The 26,316-nt window shown below is 33.1% G+C and overlaps 1 protein-coding gene across 1 annotated transcript; it reads right to left on the reverse strand.

Annotated features, from left to right (window-relative positions):
- Nucleotides 1–3,625: 3,625 nt before the first annotated feature.
- Nucleotides 3,626–14,753, reverse strand: LOC134697562 (glycine receptor subunit alpha-3-like). Its single transcript, XM_063559844.1, has 8 exons — nt 14,498–14,753; nt 13,069–13,133; nt 9,684–9,751; nt 8,299–8,525; nt 5,800–5,882; nt 5,329–5,463; nt 3,890–4,293; nt 3,626–3,652 (listed from the first exon to the last, which is right to left on the reverse strand). The coding sequence occupies exons 1-8, from the start codon at nt 14,590–14,592 to the stop codon at nt 3,626–3,628; spliced, it is 1,104 nt and encodes a 367-aa protein (XP_063415914.1). The 5' UTR covers nt 14,593–14,753.
- Nucleotides 14,754–26,316: the final 11,563 nt, after the last annotated feature.

Raw genomic sequence — 26,316 nt, forward strand, 5'->3', positions numbered from 1 at the left:
TGTACATACAGTAGGCTAATCTGTTGTTATTTATGTATTATTGTCATTTTATTTATTTTCATTTGTTACATCTTTTGACATCGGACTCGGACTTCTCTTGAACTGAATTTTAATGTGCGTATTGTTATTCTTTTAATTATCTACATTGGCTAGAGGTATAGGGGGAGGGTTGAGATCTCATAAAAATGTTTAACCCCGCCGTAATTTTGCGCCTGTTCCAAGTCAGGAGCCTCTGGCCTTTGTTAGTCTTGTATGATTTTAAATTTTAGTTTCTTGTGTATAATTCGGAGTCTAGTATGACGTCCATTATCACTGTACTATTATGCATATTTTAGGGGCCAGCTGAAGGACTCCTACGGGTGCGGGAATTCTCGCTACATTGAAGACCCATTGGTTGCCTTCGGCTGTTGTTTGTTCTATGGTCGGGTGGTTGTCGCTTTGACATATTCACCATTTCCTTTCTCAATTTTAATGAATAAGGGTTCTTAGTTCAACAATGGTCTATTAAAGATTTTTATATAACAGCATGCATTAGTTGTTTGACTGTTATTGAATATGTGCTATATTTAATTTGTCGTATTGGCTATTTTTTAAGCCTGATTCCTTTATAACTATTTACACCACCGGTTCGATGCCACTGCTGATGGACGCTTCGTCTCCGAGGTTATCATCTGCCTAGTAGTCAGCACTTCAGTGTTGACATGAATATCAACTATATGGTCATATTTATAATTTTCTGTTTGAAAAATAGCAATTAACCGAAATACTAAGGATTTTCTTATCATAGCCATGGATTATCTTACATTTATTTGGCACAACGTTTTGGAATTTTCGGTCATTGCTTTTCAACTTTGTACTCGTTTTGGCTTTCAAATGATTATGTTCTGAGTGTCACTGATGAGTCTTATGTAGACGAAACGCCCGGCTGGTGTTTTAAATTATAAGTTATAAGATAACTATCACATCCCACGTATTATAGCATCAACAAATTCGAACACATAAAACAATTCCTTTTGAAACAAGTAATAATCAGATTGTAATAAGGGAAAGGCTGTGCTAATATTTTTTTCGAAATTTCTTTTCAACAACCCCAAACAACCTTTACTGTAGACGAATTTGGTTTATAGCATTCCTTTCAGATCCATTTTGAGCATAATCGTAAAATAGTTTGCACACATTGAAACATCCCAATGTTTTAGTTTGTTTGGTTTGAGCATTCATGATGCATTGAATCCTGAAAAATATGACTCACCTTTATTCTTGTTTTATAGTTTTTACTATTCTATTTTTTTATAGTAAACTCAATCTGGAAAATTTTGTTTTAAGCTGTAAAGGTAATGTAGTTAACAGTCTTAGAATAACAAATATCACATTCTCTTGTTCTCGGTCGTCAACAATGAGCAAAGCCATACCACATACATGGAGTCAGCTATAAGAGGCCTCGAAAGGACAATTGAACGAGAACAGTGTTTAAAGATTTGTCTGTTTTGCAATGTAGGATGAATAAAAATAGAATTATGTCTGAATGTTTTTACGTTAAAAAAACATAAAACATATAACTATGAATTGAGCACATAAAAGTCGTGTAACTGCTTTCGATGTTGCAATATAAACCATATGTTCACATGTTCATTGATGAATCAATTTGAATACAGTTTTTAAACTAGAACAATCAGGTTAGATTGGTAGCATGTGAGTAGTTTCGGAGTACAACTTTAAATGTATGTTTATGACGGAGGAAGAATAACGACGACGACGAGAGACGACGACCAATGCCATATGACAACAATAGATCACATAAACTTTGGGTTCAAGTGAGCTGAACATAAAATCGTATAGCATCCGATTCGGTTATACAGCATGTCAAAACTTTTTCGACTGAAACTTTTATCAATACTAGTACTAAACATGTCTTTACTTTAAATCTTGATGGGATAATTAAGAATTAAATAAAGATAAAAAAACCTCAGAAATAAAACAGTTCAGGACATTCTCCTTGGATGATTCCATTGACTTATAAATGTTCAAATCTTTGAACTGCAAGTATTTTTTTATTTGAAATTGAGTACATGCAAAAAGGAGAATGCTCCCCAATGTGTCTCCTTGAACAATTGCATTTGCAACTTGCAAGAAATCGAGTCTTGACATGCAACACATATACACATGTAGATAAACTATAAACCGACTGTCGGTTTTCCAATGGGAACAAACTGTGCCCCTCTACTAGCCGACTTATTTCTTTTTTATTATGAGGCTGAATTCATGCAGGCACATCTTAGGAAGAAAGATAAGACGTTTGCAATATCTTTTAACTCTACTTTCCGCTATATAGATTATGTTCTTTTTTTGTCACTAAATAATTCAAAATTTGGTGACTATATGAAACGCATCTATCCCATTGAGCTAGAAATAAAGGATACTACAGATACAGTCAAGTCGGCTTCATATCTTGACTTACATCTAGAAATTGACAATGAGGGTCGATTGAAAACAAACCTTTACGACAAAAGAGATTATTTCAGCTTTTCAATTGTGAACTTTCCATTTCTAAGTAGCAACATTCCAGCAGCACCTGCATACGGGGTATATATCTTCCAGTTGATACGATATTCCCATGCTTGCATTTCCTATCATGATTTTCTTTATAGAGGGTTGTTGCTCACAAGGAAGCTATTAAACAAAGAGTTCGAAATGGTGAAGTTGAAATCATCCATTCGTAAATTTTACGGACGCCATCACGAGTTGGTTGACCGTTATGGAATAACCGTTTCTAAAATGATATCGGATATGTTCCTACTGTTCCCTTCCCTTTCATGAATGTGACCTACCATATTAGACTATTTACCGGATTTGTTATCACATAAGCAACACCACGGATGCCACATCTGGAACAGGATCTGCTTACCCTTCCGGAGCACCTGAGATTAACTCTAGTTTTTGGTGGGGTTCGTGTTGTTTATTCTTTAGTTTACTATGTTGTGTCATGTGTAATATTGTTCGTCTTTTTGTCGTTTTCATTTTTTGCCATGGCGTTGTAAGTTTGTTTTAGATTTATGAGTTTGACTGTCCCTTTGGTATCTTTCGTCCCTCTTCTATAATTGATAAGTAGTGAAATATAGGCGTCGCAACGGGACATGTAATACATTTTTAAATCACACAAATGAAATGCAAAATTCTAGATATGAGTTATATGCAGTTTGTAGTATTAGAGATTGTCATAATAGAAAAGGAAATAAGTCGTAAAATAAACGGTATATATTTCGTGTTTATATCATACAGACTGAGTTATTGAACACAGCTAAATTGGATCTTTGATTGATACCTTTTAATACACAGTTGTTATAAACGAAATTCATGTCGTTTATTTCCCCTGATACAAATCTGGCTCCCAAAATGCGTATACGGCCCAATAAATGATATTAAATGTGAAAAAAACCAAAGGAAAAATAACTCTAGACAGTTTATCAACAATTCTAGCTTTTTCTCTGTTTGTTAGACTCCTTTTTACAAATAGGAAAAATTCTGCCATCTTGTCTCGTTTTATCTACAATAAACAAATTAAGGTTATGTTTTCCTGTTTGCAATATTTATCATGTGTAAAGATTTTACAAGATATGATGTAAAATCAGTATTTGCAATCCAGTAATCCACTCTAAAAGAGAATCAAAAGAAGGTGACATGACAAATCAATGTATTAATTGTATTTCTGCTTCATCTGGTATATGCGATTGCTATGCTAAAATATCGTGTCTTTTTTTCAAATAAAAACGATTATTCTCATTATGAAAGGTACTATTATTTTTGTAGACAGCATTTGGAATATACAAACATTCAGAGAACCAAAATTAATACTTTTATGAAAAATCAAAACTTTGTTTTTAGAACTTACTGTTTTAGTATTTGTACATGTATGTTCATTGGATTCAATAGTCTGTTTTGACATTGGCGACTTTCTACGTCGTTCGACTCTTGATAGAACATTTACAAAGGCAAACTCTACAAGTGCTCCAAATACAAAGAGCAGACAGACAGCCATCCAAACGTCGATTGCTTTCACATAAGACACTTTTGGTAATGATTCACGTGCACCGGAACTCTGTGTTGTCATGGTGAGGACGGTTAATATTCCAATAGATATACGAGCAGGTGTGGCATCAACACTAATCCAAAAGGACACCCATGATAGAATGACTATAAGACAACTCGGTATATATATTTGGGTCAAATGATACCCAAAATTTCTCGATAGTGCTATGTCCATTTTCAGACACGTATATTCCTGTTTGTCCATGACTGAAATACAGATTTTGCTTTAATTAAAACACATATTATGTGACTTTAAACTTGTAACTAATTCTATAAATTTCATTGTCTTTTGATAAAAAGAGACAATAACCAATAACCGCTGTCTTATGTTATGATAATTAAATATTCTATAAAGATGCATTCATTTTGATAGATTTTGCATTTGACAATATGTCTTGCATAATTATTCGGCTAATTTCGAAGTGCTATGAAATATTAGCAAAGTATAATTTTACACTATTTCCTGTAATATATAATGTAATGCCTCGTCTGATTTGGTTTTATAGTTCTAATAAGATGTATTCGATTTACTCTCTAATAGAACATACACTTTACCTTTATCAAGTTCACTAAGTATACGTACCTTTAAAGATAAAGTACAATAATAACATTCTAAGGATGTTAAATTTTATTAAGGCGAACAGAACAGACACAACCAGAATCGTCTAAGTATACATTATGATTATTATTTTTATTGAAAAATAAAATAAAAATTTATAGAGCGCTCTATATAAAAAAACAAAAATTACCCTAAGGTATAAAAAAGAAGATGTGGTATTATTGCCAAGGAGACAACTATCCACAAAGGACCAAAATGACACAAACGTTAACAATTATAGGTAACCGTACGGCCTTCGACAATGAGCAAAGCCCATACCGCATAGTCAGCTATAAAAGGCCCCAATAAGACAATGTAAAACAATTCAAACGAGAAAACTAACGGACTAATTTATGTAAAAAAAAAATGAACGAGAAACAAATATGTAACACATAAACAAACGACAACCACTGCACTGACATACAGGCTCCTGACTTGGGACAGGCACATACATAAATAATGTGGCAGGGTTAAATATGTTAGCGGGATCCCAACCCTCCCCCTAACCTGGGACAGTGGTATAACAGTACAACACAAAAATCAGTGAACTAATATTCGTTTTTTTCTTATATTAAATTCTTTTCCTGTAATGTGTATATGCTACCATTGTGCCTATTAGATTTCTTTTAAGTAGATATACATACTTCCGTGATACACTTTGTCACAGCTATATGTTGTTATTCCATCTAACTGAAACTGAGGTAGTGACATGTCTTTGTCGTACACTATAGGTTCGTCGTCGTGCCATCTATATACAAGGTTGTCTGTTGTATAAGCGTCTAAAAAAATCATTCATTCACATTTACTTAAGAATTAAGTATTATTCCTCACAAATGACTCAGTTGGGAAGCATATTACAAAACATTGCGTAATTGATTTATAGATCTGTCCCCTCAAAATACGAAAAACGGAAATTAAAAAAAAAACAGGTACAAGGAAATGTATTTAACACCATGTGTTAACGACAAAATTGATGTAAATACACAGTTATCGTTGACAAATACAACTTAATATCTTCCAAATTGTCTTTTAATTATAAGAAATGGCATTAATTAAATAAATAAATGAACCTTACCACCTACAGTTAAACTGTAAAAAAAGAAGATTAAACTTACAACTTTCTAATCCCAATGAACAGATCTGTTTATCTAATGGATACTTCTGTAAATTCATCTCACAAGAAAATGTTCCTGTTACTCTATATATAATAGATAAAATACACGACAAATAATACTATAAATGCAATTAAGAAGTTAGCCTAGTAAGTGACTGCTGTAAGTATAATATTTATAATTACATTACACAATCTTGACATATTGAACTATATTTCATAATTCTATCAAATTCTGGCCGACCGGTCGTGCCGAGCCATTACATATAACTTCATTGTATATGAATTATTGCCCCTCGTGTGCATTGAATATTTGCCACTGGTGAAAAAAAATCTTACAATTTCACCTCTTATTTTATATTGTGTTCACTACACAATTTTATATTAAAAGCCTTTGCTTTGCAATTAAAATTAGATTATGAAAAATACTGGTAATGCGGGGTTCACACATTGTCGAGTATTGCTCCCGTTTGAGATCAGACCATATTACGACACGAAAAGTGAAAAAGTCGGATTAGTATCCTCAATTATCTGGAATGTCCTATCATTGTCTGAACGCAGTCGTTTAAGTGCGTAACAGATTCCTACGGGTCGGGAAGGTTCCGAATAGTTCGGCAAAGCACCCCGACAGTCAGGTGCGTCCCGTAACATTCGGGGCGACTCAGCCGATTTTGTCTAGTCGGATTACTATCGTGGCTATGTCGTGACAGCTTCTGCTGTATCGGATCGAATTTCTAACAATGTCTTGTGTATTCTGGACGGTGTCCTGTTGAACGGGAATGATCGGGAGTAATTTTTCATAGCTGTTTTCTGCCGATTGAGTCCAGATTGCATCCAGATCTTGTCGATTGCGAACCGTTTTTTGCCGAAACCGTTCCGAAACCGTTCCGTTATTAAGACGAAATTCGTCAATGATACCCACGTCCGAGTCCCGACAATTACAGAATACAATACGACTGAGACCAGACAAAGCCGTTTGCAATGCGATATAGCGGATCATGATAGGATTACGTTCCGACAGTACCTGATCATCCCGAATATGCCGACAGTTTTCGAACGGATAACTTCCGTCAGCGTCGGTTCATTGTCTGGTCACTGTCTGATCTTTGTCGGATTACATTCGGTAGAGTCGGGACGCAGTCGTGACAGACTTGGTCGAATTTTACCTGGCGAAAAATACAAATCGGATTAGATGCTGATTCAGAACGGGATTATCGGGACTAATTCGCTTAGAAACGGTTGAATATCGACGCTTCCTGAACACTATCTGATTGTCGTCGTAATCAAATTATTTTTTTGGCAAATTTTAATTTAAGTTTAATTTTCCATCCACGATTCACAGGATCTTGATCTGACTTTTATTTTTTTTTAATCGGGAATGGTCCTGTCAAGGACGGTAGTTAAAATCGTGAATGTGTGACCCCAGCTTAAAGCAGAAATTTTCGAGGGGGATTTAATTTCGTTTATTTCGTGGATAAGAATTATCCACGAAATTAAAACCCCAACGAAAATTTAACTGTAGATTTACATTATTTTATGATCTGACTAAATCTTCTTGCCACTATATAATGTCTTTTAGTTGAAAATAGAATTTGTTTTAACAGTATTTGTAATGAAAATCTTTTAATTGAAGATGAAAAACATGTTTTAATGAAGTGTCCTTTGTATGAAGATTTGCGTTATTATTTGTTTTATCAAGCATCTCTTTTAATGTTAATTTTATGCAATTGTCTGATGACGATAAAAATTTTATTCACTGATGAAAATATGTACTTTTATATTGCCAAAATCTGCAATGACATTTTATTGAAGAGAAAATGTATTTTATATAGCTAATTTTAATGTAAATACTGTATATACTTTTTAGATAGTCTCTCATAACTCCTTTTAGAGTGGCTCTTGTATGTTTTATGATTTTGTTTTATCACCTGTTTGACCTGTTTGTATGTTTTATATAATGAAGAGGTGAGACTTAAATAAAATATTGTCTTGTCTTGTCTATAATTGATGAACATAAATGCAGACAATGAAATAAATAGGTTAATTGATTAGACATCGATATTCAAATGTTTTCTTTAAGTCAGACAATAATCCTAATCCTGTGTTTGTACATTAATCAATCATAAATAATCATTAAGAACTGTAACAGTTGATCAATGTTAAATTATATTTGTAAATATTTGGTGATTTTTTTTTATTTACTAAAACAGACAAAGTAATGCCGCCGCACTCTTTTCTAAAGTAACTACATTTTAACAAAAGTCTATATAGGTCTTTCTTTGAAATATCTGAAATACAGCTGCCTTCTAAATATGAAATGATGTTAATTGCTAGAATTATAATACCTGTTTCTATTTTACAATTCATGGAAATAAAATATGGCCTTCTTCTTCACTATACCTTATCAATGCAACTTTAAGCAAGTTCCTGTCTGTTCAAACTTTGAATATAAATGATTGACAAAGTTTAGCATTAAATCATATCATTGTTACATGTACTGTACCTCATACTGTAAAGTATATCTCCATTCGGATGTATATGCATCAACATATTTGGAGCTGTCACTTGATGAATATCTGCCTTTTTTTCATTGGTTATAAACATATCTGGTACCCAGACGTTCTGCATTACTTTTGTGTCCAATTCTAATCGTGAAACCCCAACAGTATTGTTATATTTTAAACGAATATCTGTCCATCGTTGGCGGATAAACATACTAACTGAGAATTCCTGAAAAGGTTAAAATCAAATGATAGACAATAACTCTAACCAAATTCTTACAAATACACTTAAGTATAAAGGGAAAGTAAATAATGTCGAATTATTGTTTAAATTCAAATGAAATTGTGAATAATAATGAGGAATGTGTCAGAGATATAACAATACATTTAAAAGAGTAGAAAACAATCCTAGGCCACCATTGGTTCTTCAACACAGCGAGAACTTCCCGCACACGGGCTGGTAATAACTTATGCAATTCAAATCCATACGATAACAAGAACTTTCTTTAAAAAAGATATCCGACGTATTCAAATTTGAGTATATGTTTAAAACTATCATTTCGATAACCTTCAGAAGCACAATGACTTAATGATGCAGGACCTCTTTAATAAAATCTCCATCTGAATGTAACTACAAGAAATTCTTTACTAAGTCTGGTTATATTTAGGCAATAATATATATTAAGAATATTGTGATGACACCTACACATTTTTTTGGTAAAAAAAATCCAATGCAAATAACAAGAAACAAATATACATTTACCACTATTTACATTAAACTTAATTCATGGTTAACAAAGCTAGAAAACAATTGGTAGTATAAGTAGTATCTCTCTGTTTACATTCATCAAAACCCCGCCGAAATCTCACATGCATAGGTGCGTTCTAAAAGTCATGTACGTTCGAACAACAAAGTTTACATTTAAAATTATATAAGTGTCCCGAATAAATAGCTGTCATGGATGCAAAGAGCTATTGGAGAAACAATTATTTTATTAAAAATATAAATCTTTGTAAGATCTAGTTCAAATATTTATAGCTTTTCACTTGCTTTCCATCACGATATAAAATTTCGAGACGTTTTTTCAAACACAACCAAATCACCCACCATGACAGCATTTTGTCTAATTACAGAAAGGATTTTTGAGCATGCGTATTCTGTTGGTAAAGTTAAGCGTCTTTAAATTCAAAGGGCACAAACCGAAACTATACCGACTACGTCGTGAAAATATGTTCATTCATTCATATCTTTTTTTTCTCTTTATAGAGATTACATTTCTTCTTGAACTATATTAATTTATCATGAACAATAAATTAATACATTAATAACAGAAATTGAAAATAATACGATGCGTTCTATTTACATACAGTGTCCATATATACTTACCATCAAAGAATCGTTGATTGTATCAATATTCAAGATATACAACTGCACGGAGCTTTCTACTGGGATTTCTGAAATTAAAATAAAATTGTAAAAAAAAAAAACAAATGTTACCTGATTAACACACGGTAAACCTGATACCACGACAACAAACCTTGACAAATGTTCCTCATAATTACGACTGTTCAACATTTTTTGATTTGATATCACCGTTTACATTCATTTGGAAACATATATACATGTATGTGGACAATTAAAATAATTACATCAAATGTTACCCTTCAAAAACAATTTATAAGCACCTATCACACTAGTTCAAGACCATGAAGATCCGACTACGATCTATAAAAAATAAGATCTCAGCGAATTCGTGGTATTGTAGGCTTGAATTTTCAATATCTCCAAGTGTTTTGGTTCATCACACGACCATTGCTGCGATCCTGTTCCAACTTTGATGCGACCGTAACACGTTCTAGCTACGAACTTGTCACGCCCATACTACGTGGTAATGGGCCATATTACGAAATAACACGATCTCTGTCACTTCTACCAAGACTTTCCCGATAGCATTACGATCTCATTACGATCTCATTGCGAGTCTACTACGATCAAACCACGACTACACTAAGTTGTCACTATGCTCTATGTCTCTCTTTATATATTTTGACTTTCCCATTGTACACACCAGGGGCCGGTAACAAGGAGCACTCGTATGTCTTACGAACGGCTAATAGGCGTCTTAAGATTTAAAAATGTAACAAGGCCCTACCTCAGACCTATCTTAGAATGATTGACAGCCCTTAATGTTTTGAAAAGGTGCATGATTTAAGAACGAATCTTACGTCGACCTTAAAGCATTCTTATATATTCCGGTAACACAAAATCATTCTTAAATTTTGGTCAGTTATTAAGTGTTCTTAAAACAAACTTAGCATCTTAGGGGTGTACCAAGAACAATTCGCAATAGCTTCACTTGACATTTTCTGTAAGAGTGGTTCCGACTACTCTTAGCTTTACATTCACTTGTTAATATTAGAACAAGTTGCTTAAAAAGTTAATACGTCAACCTTAGAACTTTTTTATTCTAATTATTAATTCATCTGAATAGGAAATTATATATCAGTGTTTTCTTGGCCATGTATGTGGAGGATGGTAGTTTCTCTTTTTTGTAAATAATTACAATTTTGGCTTGTTGAGAGAAGTGTTAAATATAAACGAAGGATAAATTTGTAATCTTTTTCAATTTTAAACCAAGAACCGTTCCAAATGGTGAAGTGTAAATCATCATTTCTCAAATTTTACGAAAGCCATCATGAGTTGTTTGACCAATTATTTACCGGCTTTGTAATATAATGAGCAACACGATGGGCGCCACACGTGGAGCAGGATTTGCCTACCCTTTCGAATCATCTAAAATCATCTTCAGTTTTTCGTGGGTTGGGTGTTGTTGTTGTATAGTTTTACCTAAATTTTTTTACATTTTTGCCTATTGTGTCTTTTTTGTTCACGCATCGTTATCAATATCATGGAATTTGACAAAACTGTCATGCATACAAGTGAGAGGTTCGGCTCTTTAAACCAGGTTCAATGCATCATGTTTTTACACTTTGAAAATTTTAAATGCCTGTAGATCTAACAAGTCAGGAATATGACAAGTGTCGTCCATTCTTTTGATGTGTTTTATCATTTGATTTTGCTATTTGGTTAAGGACTTAATTTCCGTTTTGAATTTTCCTCGGAATTGTTAATTTAAAAGTATTTTTTTTATTTTAATTTTTGTAAAAAGGCTTTTAAAATGGTAAAAAAATATTGTTTAAAGTAAAAACATATAAGAAGATGTGGTATGAGTGCCAATAAGACAACTCTTCATCCAAATTACAAATTATAAACGTAAACCATTCTTGTAGTGATTTGACCGAAATGAACGGTAGGATAGAAAAATAAGTCTACGTCATTTGAGACTCGTCATTTATACTCGATTTAAATCCTACCATTGCCCTGGTAAATAATAGGTTCCTCAAAAGGATTGTCCTGAGACAAGCATATTTTTATTAAAATAATAATGTTCTATAAGCAGTTAAAATAATTTCATGTTTGAAGCGGTTCAAATTTTTTAATTCAATTTTACTTTTAACAAAAAAGGACAGGCAGAATAATGGTGGTCTGCGGTCAGAATTGTTTTCCTTAGGTTAAATGGGTAGTTGATTGTAATGCGCATGTAATCGTTCATTAAAACGTTTCTATGATTTATTTAAGGTGATTCTAATTTCTTTGCGAGGAACCAAAAACGGAGACACCAGAAACTTATTAAGAACTCGTAACTTGAAAACTGTTATGATGCAACTTAATGGAGCAATAAAAGCGATCTACGAACAACCTGAGGGAGCTTTGATTTACACTCTTTGGGTGATCTTAGAATTATCTTATCTTCCCCTTAATTCAATACTTACGACCTCTCTAAACAAAATTCTTGTTACCGGCCCCAGTTTCCTAGAAATAACATTCCATTTTAAAGTATATAAAAGAGTGGGAAAATGTGTAAAATTGTTGCTCAAAGATGTGGTGAAACTATCGTGGCTAGGACATGAGATTCGTAGTGAGATTGTAATAAGGACAATAAGCGCGTGGTAGCGGGCAGCGTATTTTTGCCATCCTCATCGTAGCATAATCTTAGTAAAATCGTAGTATATAGAAGCGTAATAAAAACACTGAAATCGGGATAATCGTAGTAAAATCGATCCTAATGTACATCATTTTCTTAACCGAACGAACAATAAGTAGAGTAATGAAATTACACGGTTACCAAAATTGGTTGATGAAATTTCAGATAAAGTAGTGAGTTGATCTAGTTGAATTAAAAAAAATATATATAATATTAAATGAACTTTAGACCCCCTTAACATAGAATTGTTCGTTTTTTGAGTTTGTAAACGTTTCTACAAATTTGATATTATTTGAACTAAAAGTAGTTCACTGCACTGTAACAACTTTTGAGACACAATGTAGAGTAGGTGCAATTTTTTTATTTGAATTTGCTGTCCTTGGGAAACGCACTTCGAAATAACTGGGGATTTTTTGGGCTAAAACATAAACATTTCGAACAGTAAGGTATACAAAAAAAATGAGATTGTCCGAAAACAATTTGCGGACGACAATAAAATAAAGCGGAAAACGTCAATAGGGCATATGATAAAAGCGTGATGGGTATGCACACTTACTCTTTAGTCCATCTGGAGAAACCACGTGTTGCATAGATGTGCATTTACATGGATCTCTCAAAAGAAAGAGGTGTAGGGAATACAAGTAAATAAGACGATAACCCAATGACATAAAGCTCAAAGACATCTAGAGGTTATTATTCACTAATATCTACGGTAAAGATACTTACCTTCAATAAAATGGGGAGGAATTGTTGGGTCATAATTGTCAAAGATCTGTTCCATAATATTCTTTCTGAAATAATGGAAAACAAAGAAATCGAAATTAATCTTACACCCAGCTAAGTATTTCATATACCAGACAGCCCTATAAAACAACGACGTTTTTATGGTATAAATGTTATCAAACATAAAAGTGTATTTCATAGTTTGAATGTAAAAAAATGTGTGGTTTATACAGAACAAAAAAGATAAACAAAAAATATTTTTTCACTTACCTCGTGAATAAATGTAAATCGGGCATGCATTAAAAAACATGACCTTAGCAATTTTAATAATGAATGGTCGACACATAATATAATAAATTTAAACAATGAAACACAGGCGATGTTTCCGACTTTGACCTTTGTCTCTTTGGGGGACTGCATTAACTAGTATATGAAAGTTCAACCCCTTTGTAAGTCTCTTTCAGTTAAATTATATAAAAGTATTCATATAAACAGGCAACAAAATAACTACGTGAAAAAACAAACGACTTCAACTTTACTTATCGAAGAAAACGTGCAGTTTTTCTATTGTTTGTCTGTTCGTCTTTTTAGCCATGGCGTTGTCAGTTTATTTTCGATTTATGAGTTTAAGGTAGATCACAAGTATATATTTTTTGAGACAGAATTTTTTTATAATTTGCTAAAATGAAGATTTTATTATGCTCTTTTCAGAAATTTAATAAAAAGTAGGGGTCACCGTGCTATTTTTCAAGCTATGAGTCGTTGAAAATTGCCAAAATTTGGTTAGTTTGTTCATGAAAAAACATACTAGTGTGCATAAAAAAAATTCTATGAGATAGAATTTTGAAATAAATTGTGAGAAGAAAGGTTTCATAATATGTTTTTAGAAAATAAAAAGAAAACATGGTGTCACCGAACTGGTTTTCTTGCTACAAGTAAAAATAAAAAAAATCCCTATTAGCCCAGTATAAATTTTGTACTAAAAGAGTTATCTCCCCTTAAATGGCTCATTTGGAAAAAAATATTTTACAACCAAAATAAATGATAATTGTTAAAATATTTTGAATAAAACGATTAATTAACAAGTTTACTTCAAATAGAAAAAACAGTCTAGCCATTGAATTGCAAAACTGTCTTCAAATTTGCAGATTTAGGCAAATAACTAGACCGATTTTGTACTGTGATTGTACAATCCAAGATGGCGGTATACCATCGATCTACCTTAACCGTCTTTTTGGAATCTTTCGTCCCTCTTCTGAAAGCCAATTCAAAGAACCGAACCAGCTGTTAGAAGTAATCGCACCATCCAAAAGTCTAATATCGGTTGCTGTACTTATATAAGAATTCATTATACACGTCATGAAATAGCGTGAAATATTTTCCACTGTACGTTAATTAACCAACGAGCAATGATCTTGTGCTCTAGACCTACCTTATTTTGCTGATGTCAGTTTTTCCCCCAATCAGTGAAATTACTGGTGTTGCACATACAATAAAAACCACAAACATAAAACAAGTTGCCGTCATGTTATACGAGTTTAGTGTAAGTATAATATGACGATTTCTTTTAAAGATTTAAATTTGTTTTGCAATATCAAGTCATAATCGTTAATTAATAACGTATACATGAATACGATTTATTCCATAATGCATTTATTTTTGTTAGTTTGGTAAGCAATACATATAGTCAATAATTTTGTGTTAAAATAATAGTCCAATCAAACTGTAATCGATAGTTGGTGTAATAACTTGTAATCTCTGGAGAAGTGTAATCATGTTGCTTTCTTTGGAAAATATTATAGAAATTACGACTACGTATAAATAAATTCCTAAAGGTATGCGTATTAACATGTTATCAAAAATACATAAACAAAAAAAAACAAAGAAAATTTATTAGGAGGGAGTGGAGAAACAAGCGTAATAGGTTTAAAATGTGACCTTATTTTTAACCTATTTCAATTTCTTTCATAATACTGAAAGCTCAGATGAGTAAGCTTATTTATGTTTGAGATTCAAGTTGAACTTTCTCTCCCTCAATAAAAAATAAGATGTTATCTTCTTAAGTAATAATGTGGAAAAGGGAAATATGTCAAAGAGACAAAAACCCGACAGATAACAGCTGAAGGCAACCAATGTGTCTTCAACGCTGCGAGAGAACAAAATATATTAATAGCAAAAGTACATGTTATCTTCAATCTTCTTTTTGTTATTCAAAAGTTTGTAGGCAAAAACAAAAACCATTTTAAAAAAAGAATACTTTTTGTCAGTATTCACCTCAGAAACTTACAAAACCTTTGAATAGACTTATTTTAAGAAGGGATATAATTACGATACTGTTGTCAAGTCATTAAAGATTGCATATTTTGGCGTTAATATTGAGTCACTGATAAGGTCTTTGCGTCGGAACTAAACACATTTATTCTAAAAACAGTTGTTGGCATGACACGGGTTATGTTCTTCTCATATATGTTATGATGGTATGATACTAAACCCCTAACGGGAAGGATTGTGCCTGATGTTCATATGATGAAATCATAATCTTTCAGTCAGTTTAATTGAAGTCTGGAGCTGGCATGTCAGTTAACTGCTAGTAGTCTGTTGTTATTTATGTATTATTGTCATTTTGTTTATTTTCTTTGGTTACATCTTCTGACATCAGACTCGGACTTCTCTTGAACTGAATTTTAATGTGCGTATTGTTATGCGTTTACTTTTCTACATTGGTTAGAGGTATAGGGGGAGGGTTGAGATCTCACAAACATGTTTAACCCCGCCGCATTTTTGCGCCTGTCCCAAGTCAGGAGCCTCTGGCCTTTGTTAGTCTTGTATTATTTTAATTTTAGTTTCTTGTGTACAATTTGGATATTAGTATGGCGTTCATTATCACTGAACTAGTATATATTTGTTTAGGGGCCAGCTGAAGGACGCCTCCGGGTGCGGGAATTTCTCGCTACATTGAAGAGCTGTTGGTGACCTTCTGCTGTTGTTTTATATTTGGTCGGGTTGTTGCCTCTTTGACACATTCCCCATTTCCATTCTCAATTTTATTTTATTTAAATTTTAAAATAAAATTCAAATAAAGAAAAGGTACATGTAAATAACATTAATAATTCTAAATATACACCTTATCATTTTCATAGTACATACATGTCGATTATCATTAACATACCAAAATACTGTTCCGAAATGACTGTCAGAAATTTGTTTTTAATTTGTCTTTTTGGAATATGTTCATCCTCAGAGGAGAGTAAGAACCAACAACTACTCGATCGTATTGAAGCATTAGAGCGGACCCAGACTGAGTTGATGCATGTTGTTGAAAGGATGTCAAAATCAGACAACTGTGCCAAAGCTAGGTCAGCTAAATGTAATGGAATTGATCTAGCACACCTCAACAAACGTCTCGAAGGTAACACACTACCATTGTCTACATGCACAGTCACGTTCTCGAATATCATAAAATCAAAAATTATTGAGACGTTTTATTACTGGGAAGACGCTTCTGAATGAGTATTGCAATGATAGAAACTCGAATCCTGAATTTGATACTTATAAATGTATATAGATGTTCCTGAAAATGTATCATTCAATCTCGTATATTTTGTGCATTTTTCAATAATTGCAAAAATAAATGCACTGTGAATGATTTATAAATTAACAGTATGATGTCATCTTAAGAATCTATAACCTTACCTGTAAGACCATTCCTAACATTGTTGTATTGAGATAAAATGTCGGGTATTGATATGCTAATTCAACACACTGCTCGCCTTAGTGAGTGATGCTTGGTTGATGTTAGTATGAGGACAATGCATAACCATTGACATTGTTTAGAATTTTACAATTACAACAACAAAAAATATCAGCTTTAAATTTTATTTTTAGTACGTAATCTGTATCACATTGTTCCCTAGTATTCATTGTTCCCTAGTATTCATTGTTCCCTAGTATTCATTGTTCCCTAGTATTCATTGTTCCCTAGTATTCATTGGATACACTCAGCCTAAGTTTATTCTCTGTTCAGTTGATTGGATATTAACACAAATATACCGCAATAGATCACCTTAAACACAAATCTATTTAGCAAGACAAATTATTAACAAAAGTTAAACTGATTCATATACCGAAGTCGACATCTTTTTAACTTAATAATAAACGTTTGTTTTTATTTTTCCAGTAAATCCAACTTTCAGCATACATCAACCACCCCGTTGATAATCTTGTTCATGGAGCAGTAATTCCTTTCGAGGAGGTCACAACGAACGAAGGAAATGCTTTTAACGGTGTTACAGGTATATTTACCTGTCCAAAATCTGGACTGTATTTATTCATGTGAAATGTCATGGTAGACCAAGGTCATCAAACACTAATCACTTTCGTTGTAAATGGTGCAACCCGTCGATGGTCCTATGCTCTGGCCACCGCCATCAATTCTGGCTACCAAAATGCAGCTAATCACGATAAAGTATGGATTGTCGACGATTACGCATCTGGCGAGATTCATCCACACCATACTACATTTTCAGGTGTTTTACTGTCTCAACAAAATAGTCTATTTCGGTGTGTCAATTATTATTATTACTTAACACTTGATGAGGTTTGATTAATTTTGCACTTAAAATCTTGATCGACTACTGTTACTTGCAACACGACGATCACCACTGCAGTAGAATAAAAGTACGCACCATTTTAGAGCACATGAGCTCACCCGCTGGTTAGTAGGAGTTCGTGAGGCTCCTTTGTTAGAAGTCTGTATAATTTAAAAACAAATGTTATTCGTATTTTCGTTCACAGTTTTTACTTTTTGAAACGATGTATTCTGTTTAATTGCACTGTTCATGGACTCTCTTGCTTAATGGCTTGTGTGATATTTTCAGTTTCATCGTATTAGAACTAATTTATTTGAGGAATTTGTTAGAAGTCACGCGGTAATCAACAACGGTTGTTATAATTTACTAATGACACATTTAAGAGGGGACTATGAATACTGGCATATTCGTACACCACAATAAAAATAACATCCCGTCATTAAATTCTTGATGATTTCCATAGTTTCAGACGTGTTTAACCAAACACAAAACATATACCTATTTAAAAAGTGAAGTGTATAAATTTACAACATCGATAAGTTTGAAAATCTGAAACATCAACTCTCAAAACAACTGATTTAACGCTACAAAACAAATAAAACACAGCATACTTTATATTTTATAATACGGAAGACTTTGTGCATCAGTCAAATTATCATTGTGCAGTATAATCTCGTAAGTTGTGTTTCTTTTAGGAAGGCGAAAATACATCTGTAACGTGTAACCGGACGGGTTCGTACCAGTTTCCTGGGATTTGAAAAGCAATTCAAAAGTTCTAAAGTCAATAAAAAGTTTACACTATCACTATCAAATATGAAACAAATACTATACTACATAAAACGAATTTCAACACCTATCAAACTAACCCGAACTTGTTGAATTAAAACTGTTTAAAACCCCTTTCTGTCCGATACTGTTTAAACCAACTGTTGAAACTATAGTCTGGAACCTAAATGTATAGAACTGGTTTGAAACCTAAGTCTGAAACCTTAATGTATGAAACTGGTCAGTACGGTTTGGAACTATTGTCTGAAACCTAAATGTTTGGAACCTGGCGATCTGAAACCTAAATGTTTGGAACCTGTCTGGAACCTAAATGTTTGAAACGGATCAAACGGTTTGGAACTATTGTCTGAAACCTAAATGTTTAAAACGGGACTAAACCTTAATGTATCAAACCGGCTGAACCCAAATGTTTCAAACGGGCTGAAACCTGAATAAAACGAATGCATGGAAACTATTCAAACGGTTGTAAACTTTCGACGCATAACACTTTATCAAATTATATTTATAAAACTGTTGGAACAGGGTAACACTAAGGTATGGTTGAACAGCAAACACTCACTGCAATAGTGAGAGATGTGGAATGCAAAACCTTAACACTAACCCTGTTTATACATTTTCTACGTAACCGAAACTATCTATATCTTCTCAACAGGTTTCAAACACTCCACTTTGTTTGACCAATCCTGCTACTCGTTTTTAAACATTAACGGTCCAACCTTTTTAATCTTCTTCTTACGACGTCTCCGATAAGAATATATAATATGAAAGTGTTTAACGACCTTGACTGGCTTTTCAGCCCTCGCACGGTTGGATATGAATGACAATTTACACTGGATATTTATACTTCTAACGCGGACCTCGAAGAGAGCACCCTAGCAACAGCTGTACAGTAAAGCGTCTGATAGCAACCAAGGATAAAGGGATGATTTTAGATACAGTTTTCAATAATAAAAAGATGATATTGGAAACTAATAGAGATATCGGAAAATATATAACTGTAGAACTGTCATAACAGTTATCAAAGGTACCAGGATTATAATTTAATACGCCAGACGCGCGTTTCGTCTACATAAGACTCATCAGTGACGCTCAGATCAAAACAGTTAAAAAGCCAAACAAATACAAAGTTGCAGAGCATTGAAGACCCAAAATTCCAAAAAGTTGTGCCAAATACGGCTAAGGTAATCTACTCCTGGGCGTAGGAAAACCCTTAGTTTTTGAAAAACCTTCTTAAACTGCAAATTCGTAACACATCTATTCATAATTATGGTTTGAATAAAAAAATGAAATTTAAAATTATATTACATCACTGAACTGGGATGACTTCTACACGTCAAGCTATTATCATCCTATGAAAAACGCAAAGAACGTCAACGTCACATTCCTCAATACAGCATTTTGTACAAATCCTGCATCAATGGTATTGTGAGTATCCCAAATGTGGTATTTAGAACTCACTTAGAACATACATGCATATGAAATGGAAAGCAAATATGCAAAGCATTTTCATATGAAATTTTACAAACTTATGTCACGATAAACCTTGAAAATCTGCGTCATAGTGCCTTTTGTACGACACGTTTATAAATAAAGTCTAGTTTCTAATCGCAAGAAGATTATTGTTAACCTACATATAACATTAATACGAAGCATTCGTCTAAAATGATTTTTCGAGGGTTGTTGTTACTTTGTCTCATTGGAATATGTTTAGCATCAGAAGAAGTGATCCAGAACAAACAACTACTAGCACGTATTGAAGCACTAGAAAGGACAGTTGAAAAGCTGTCAATATCAGACAGCTGTGCCAAAGCTCTGTCTACAAATTGTAAAGGAAAGGATTCAGACCGCCTCAATAAACGACTAGAAGGTAAACATTTTTAAAAATATCAGTAAGGGAGTCCCCGACGACATCAAAAGATCAATGAAGGATAAAAAACTTAACGCAAATAGTTTGGGGATGGGGGGTTAAAGTTGCTGCAAGTTTTGTTTATCCTACATCGATTTTACATTTATCCATATGGGTCAATCAGTTTTTCCCAAGTTAAGTTAAGAGGGGGTAGGGGGGGGGGGTATTAAAAAAACTATCTGAATTAAGTTTTTTGTATCCTACATTGAACTTTTGATGTCGTCCCTAAAAGATTAAAACAGTATTTTTTTCCTTGGCAATGTTGATGTACGTTTCGGCTTTAAAGTTTATACACATAATATAGATTTTCCTGTAGGCGCACATTCCGCTTCTATACTATGTAACACACTTGTTTTAATTTGTACTTTCGTAGATAACTACTTATGGCAACACGCAATTAGTTAAGACTTGTCTAAATTCCATTTAATGGATACATTTAATTATAACACTTACCGATCTTGACTGAGGATACTTTCCCGTCGACAAAAGTGATATAGTTTGACACCAGTTCTCTATCACCACTTTTCAGGCCGTTCAATCTTAAATTTCAAGAATTATCTTAATTTACTGCAGTTATTTACTCAATAAAACTTAGTTTTAAAATTATCAAATATATCGAAACACAGTTGTTTCCCATTTTTCGATATTTCAGTTTTACACGGAAAATATGTGACTGTCATATACAAGTGAGAGGTTAAGCTATAAAACCAGGTTTTCTTAACTATTTGCTACATAAGAAAATACCTGTACCAAGTCAGGAATAAGACAGTTTCTATTTTTTAATATGTTTGAACTTTTGATTTTGCCATTTGACTACGGACTTTCCGTTGTGAATTTTTTTCGGAGATTGGTAATTCCGTTATTTTACCCTTTTCACCAATTTCAGTAGATGTGCGATGTGTACTGAAGTATGTTTAAAACTGAGATATATTTTTTTTTGTATAAGAAACTTATAAGGGATTCGAAGTGGCTTTCTGTCTGTGATACTAAAACCCTATAACGGGAGGGATTGTGCTTGATTTTCATTTGATGAAGACAAAATCTATTGAATTAAGGTCTTGAGCTGAAAATCTCACAAAACACGTTGAACCCCGCTGCATTTTTGCACCTGTTCACAGTGAGAAGCCTCTGGCCTTTGTTAGTCTTGTATGTTTTTTAATTTTAGTTCATTTATATGTTTTGGAATTTGATATGACGTCCATTTTCAATGAACTAGTTCACATTTTTGTTTAGAGGCTAGCAGAGGCCCAATTGTGCGGGGGAGTTTATCGCTGCGTTGAAGACGCACTGATGTCCTTCGGCTGTTTTCGGCATTTTAGTCGGGTTGTTATCTCTAAAATATTCCTCATTTCCATTCTCATTTTTATTGAGTAAGTGCAGCAACTCTCAGATTTTTGATATTTTTATTCTTAGACTGTAAGTGTATGCATACATCAATCTCTTTGTTAGCAACCTTGCCATTGGTGCAGTAATTCCTTTCGAAAAAGTCACTACGAACGAAGGAAGTGCATTTAACGGCGGAACTGGTGTATTTACCTGTCCACAATCTGGACTGTATTTATTCGTGTGGAATATCATGGTAGACCACGGTTACAGCACACAAATAAATCTGATTGTTAATGGTGCAATCCGTCGGTGGTCGCATGCTACTGCCACAAATAGCTATACAAATGCAGCTAATCACGATATAGTTCGTTTGAACGAAGGGGATAACGTGTGGATTGCCAACCAACGGACATCCGGTGAAATTCACCCCCATCATACTACTTTTTCTGGAGTTTTATTATCTTTATAAAAAAATAATACATTATTGATTGTCGCTTATTTTTTTCTATCACGTATTTTGATATGGTTTACCTAGAGTATTTTAAAATGCTTTCTATACTAGTATGTAAAACAGAAAAAAAAACCGTCTGATGTCAGTTTTGCCTGAGGGAGTGAATACATTTATATATTTGGTTTTTCAACTCATCAACGAATTACTTTGAAAACTCACTGAACCTTTAAGAAGTATCGCGAAAGGGTCAAAATGAAGATTATGACGAAAACGGAAACCTCTATAATTAAGCATAAGCAACACGACGAATGCCACGTTTTGACCATGATCTACTTACTCTTCCGGAGTACCTCAGATCACCCCTAGTTTTTGGTGGGGTTTATGTTTATTCTTTAGTCTTCTATGTTGTGTCGAGTGTACTATTGTTTGTCTGTCCTTTTCATTTTTAGCCATGGCGTTGTCAGTTTATTCTGATTAGTAACTTTGTCATAGGAAAACTTTATTCATCTCTTGATTTTGTTTTGATTTCCAGTAACTGTGGTGAAAAGAAAAATCATAAAAAATACAGAACTTCGAGGAAAATTAAAAACGGAACAGCTCTAATCAAATAACAAATGTAAAAGCGCAAACACATCATACGAATGGATAACAACCGTCATATTCCAGACTTGAACAGGCGTTTCCCTTTGTAGAAAATGGTGGATTTAACCTGATCCGACAGCTAGATAAACCTCTCACCCACATGCAAGTCGAGTGAGTGCATTCAGATATGAACCCTGTGTCTTATGTCTTATTTTTTGCTACACTCCTATCTGATAAGTCAAACCCTGTGGACTGTTTCTTTGCAGTTTTCACTAACGGTGTTGCATATAAACAGCAATGGAATGATCGCTCACATGCTGTCATGTTTAACCCACCATCTTCTTTGTATGCCAGTCCATTAATTCAATGGTTCTGCTTGATTGCTGCATTGCAATATTTTATTGGTTTATTATTTGAACATAAATCAGGTCGAAATTGTATCGCGTTTGAATCGTTTCCCATGTCGAGGCATTTATGTCCTTACAGATAACTGTAGCTTTACCTATATGAAATTTGCAATGGTATTCATTAACATAAAGATCCATTTTTGTTACATCCTGTTTTCAAATAATTTTTCAATCGTCATGGTTTAAGAACATATTATTAAGTTTTTCGAACTGTTATAGTCAAATGCATTTTGTTAAAGTATACTTTTTAACTTTTTTGGCCTTTTTGAAAATGTTATTTGTGTTGTATTTAGACCCTTCTATAACGAAATTTGTTTTACATGAACACGTATAAAAATTGCAGTTTTTATCCATTGCAATCATTGGTTTGAACGTTGTTTTCAATTTAGACTTGTTTATTTAAAATATATACAATTTATTATATACAAGTCTATATTGTAAACAATGTTTAAACCTATGATTGCGTTAGATAATAAAGGGCTGCGCTTTAGCGCATGATACGCCCATTGCTCTTTTAACTTGTCTTTTATGTTTTAAATGAATTTATATGATCAACTCTAAATAGTGTGAGCTCTGTCAAATACCCCCCACCCCCCCACCCCCCACAAATAATAAATAAAAATGCACAAAAAAATTGGCACTATTACATGTATTTAAAGGCTACATCAAATTTAACTAAGTTTGTTGTCTTATTTTATGTCAATAGATATAAACAATTTATCAAAATTGCATAAAATTGAGCTTATGTCAATAGATATAAATAATTTATCAAAGTTGCATAAATTTTGTGAAAGTGTTAGTTATTGTCCCAAAATTGGAAAATCCCCCTTTTCTAAGCATAAAAATTCATACCACGGAAATGTAAAATCTGAAATTTATAAAAATTGAAAGGGAGCTTACATCAATAGATATAAACAATTCACCAAAGTTTCATGGACATTGGTGAAAGCCTTTTTGAGTTATTGTCCGAAGTGTTAAAAATCCCTCTTTTTTATGAATAAAGCCTAATAAATCCAAAACTTTAAATCTGAAATTTACAAAAATTAAAAGGGAGCTTACATCAATAGATATAAACAATTCACCAAAGTTTCATGGACATTGGTTAAAGCCTTTTTGAGTTATTGTCCGAAGTGTTGAAAATTCCCCTTTTTTTATGAATAAAGCCCCATAAATCCAAAACTTAAAATCTGAAATTAAAAAAACAACGAAAGACAGCTTACGTCAATAGATATAAACAATTCACTTAAGTTTCATGGAAATTGGTGAAAGTGTTTTTGAGTTATTGTCCGAAGTGTGGACGACGGACGGACGGACGGACAACGGTATACCATAATACGTCCCGTCTAAAAGACGACGGGCGTATAAAAACCGCAAATTGATTGTATTTCATAATGGAAAATGTACTCTACACAAATACATATGAAAAAAGATAATAAAGTTGTCCTAAATGATTATGATATGTAATCATTAGTCTGTCAGAGAAAAACTCTTATTAATATTGTTTGTTATATCACGTGTATCTTGCTGATCATTAATTCACTGTGTCTAAGCCACACCGGCAGAATTTGATCGGACTCGATGGTATCTAACATCCGGCACAATGACGGAACATCAATAGACAGAAGAAAGATAGGTTTCTCCTTATTTTCTTATTTTTTTAATGATATCGAAGAATATATATACATATACAACTATTTTCTATTGTGAGATGCAATATTTTCTACAACCGTACTATATTAACGGAGAAATAAGTCAAAATGCATGTCAAAATGACGAATTGAGTGAACCTTGCCTCGAAATTGTTTAATTTCTCTTTAAATTGTTCACATTGTACGGAAAGAAAGGTACGGGAAGATAGATACTGACACAGAGATTGCAAAACTAGTCATTATGAGCATCTCAATACTTGTATTTATGTGTATGGAACGAAAGAAATGGGTCATGTCAAATAAAAATACACCGGTTTCGTCATTGTTGTTTACTACACAACACCCGGTTTCGTCTATATATATCACCCGGTTTTTTGTATTTTTTTAAAACCAACAATTTATGAAAAGCAACGTTAACACGGATCTGAACATTGTCTTTCGAAAGATCTTAAATATATATGTGTTATAAAGTAAACTTGGCGTGTTTACATTTATTTACATAGGTAATTATAGTATTACACATTTTCCTAATGAAAGTCGTATCCGTTATTTCACTGATCTTCAAACTAATTTTAAATGGAATATAAATACTCAATAGCAAACACTGATATCTAATTATTTTTTTAACATTAACTTTATGATATTTTTTTTATATAGGTTTTGAGATACATCGCAGTATGTGACCCCCTTTTTTTTTTACAAAGAAAACCTAATTAACGCTTAAAAAACAAAATTTAAAACATCACCTTAAAGTATGCAGAAGTTAAGATTTATATTACTAAGAAGTGTGTAAAGTTTGATGCAATAATGATAAATCATTTTGAGATATGGCGCGACATGTTAAAAAAAACACACTCCTGTTTTACTTACAAAGTTCTGTAACTCAAAAAGATTTAATTTGATTTTCACTAAAAGGTTTACAAATCGTTTGACCATTTCAAGAAATAACTTTGTTAAGTTTCATGAAAACTAGATAAGCTGTTCTCAAGTTACGGTGCGACATGTTTCCGCTGGACTGAAAGATAGACGGATAGCTAGACGGACGGACGGACGAACGGACGGACCGAATGACTAATAGATGGAGGAACGGACGGATGGAAGGACGGACGGACAGACGGGTATATACAATAATACGTCCTGTCAAAATTGGGACGGGCGTGTAAAAATGCAAAGAAATGAAAAAAAAAATCGTAATTAAAGGTCAATAAGTTTTATTAGGATATCGGCCAAGTCGATTTATTTGTATATTTGTCTGCCTTATCATTTTCCTATTTAAATTTCATATATATTTGAGAAAAATGTATAGAAATCGATAAAAAGAACTTGATATTCGGCATTTATTATAATAAACATAATCCAACTCACATAATCCGATTTCCCATGTGTCCCTGTTTTCTCATTTCTTACAATATTTTAATTCGGTATACACTTTATAAGATAAGTGGCGAATCTAGATGACGTAAAGGTTACACGCCCCGACCCCACCTTCGGTTGCCAAAACTATATTGATTCCTGTATTTAACGATCTTGTAAAGCAAAAAATAATCAAAATATT

This window comes from Mytilus trossulus, chromosome 14 (genome assembly GCF_036588685.1).
Source record: "Mytilus trossulus isolate FHL-02 chromosome 14, PNRI_Mtr1.1.1.hap1, whole genome shotgun sequence".
Taxonomy (NCBI): Eukaryota; Metazoa; Mollusca; class Bivalvia; order Mytilida; family Mytilidae; genus Mytilus; species Mytilus trossulus.

Coding starts and splice junctions, on each gene's coding strand:
- LOC134697562 (XM_063559844.1), bottom strand. CDS start 14,592: ATGACGGCAACTTGTTTTATGTTTGTGGTTTTTATTGTATGTGCAACA. Junction 9,752..13,068: donor TCCTCCCCATTTTATTGAAG/GTAAGTATCTTT, acceptor TTTTAATTTCAG/AAATCCCAGTAGAAAGCTCC. Junction 5,464..5,799: donor TTCATTGGGATTAGAAAGTT/GTAAGTTTAATC, acceptor TGATTTTTTTAG/ACGCTTATACAACAGACAAC.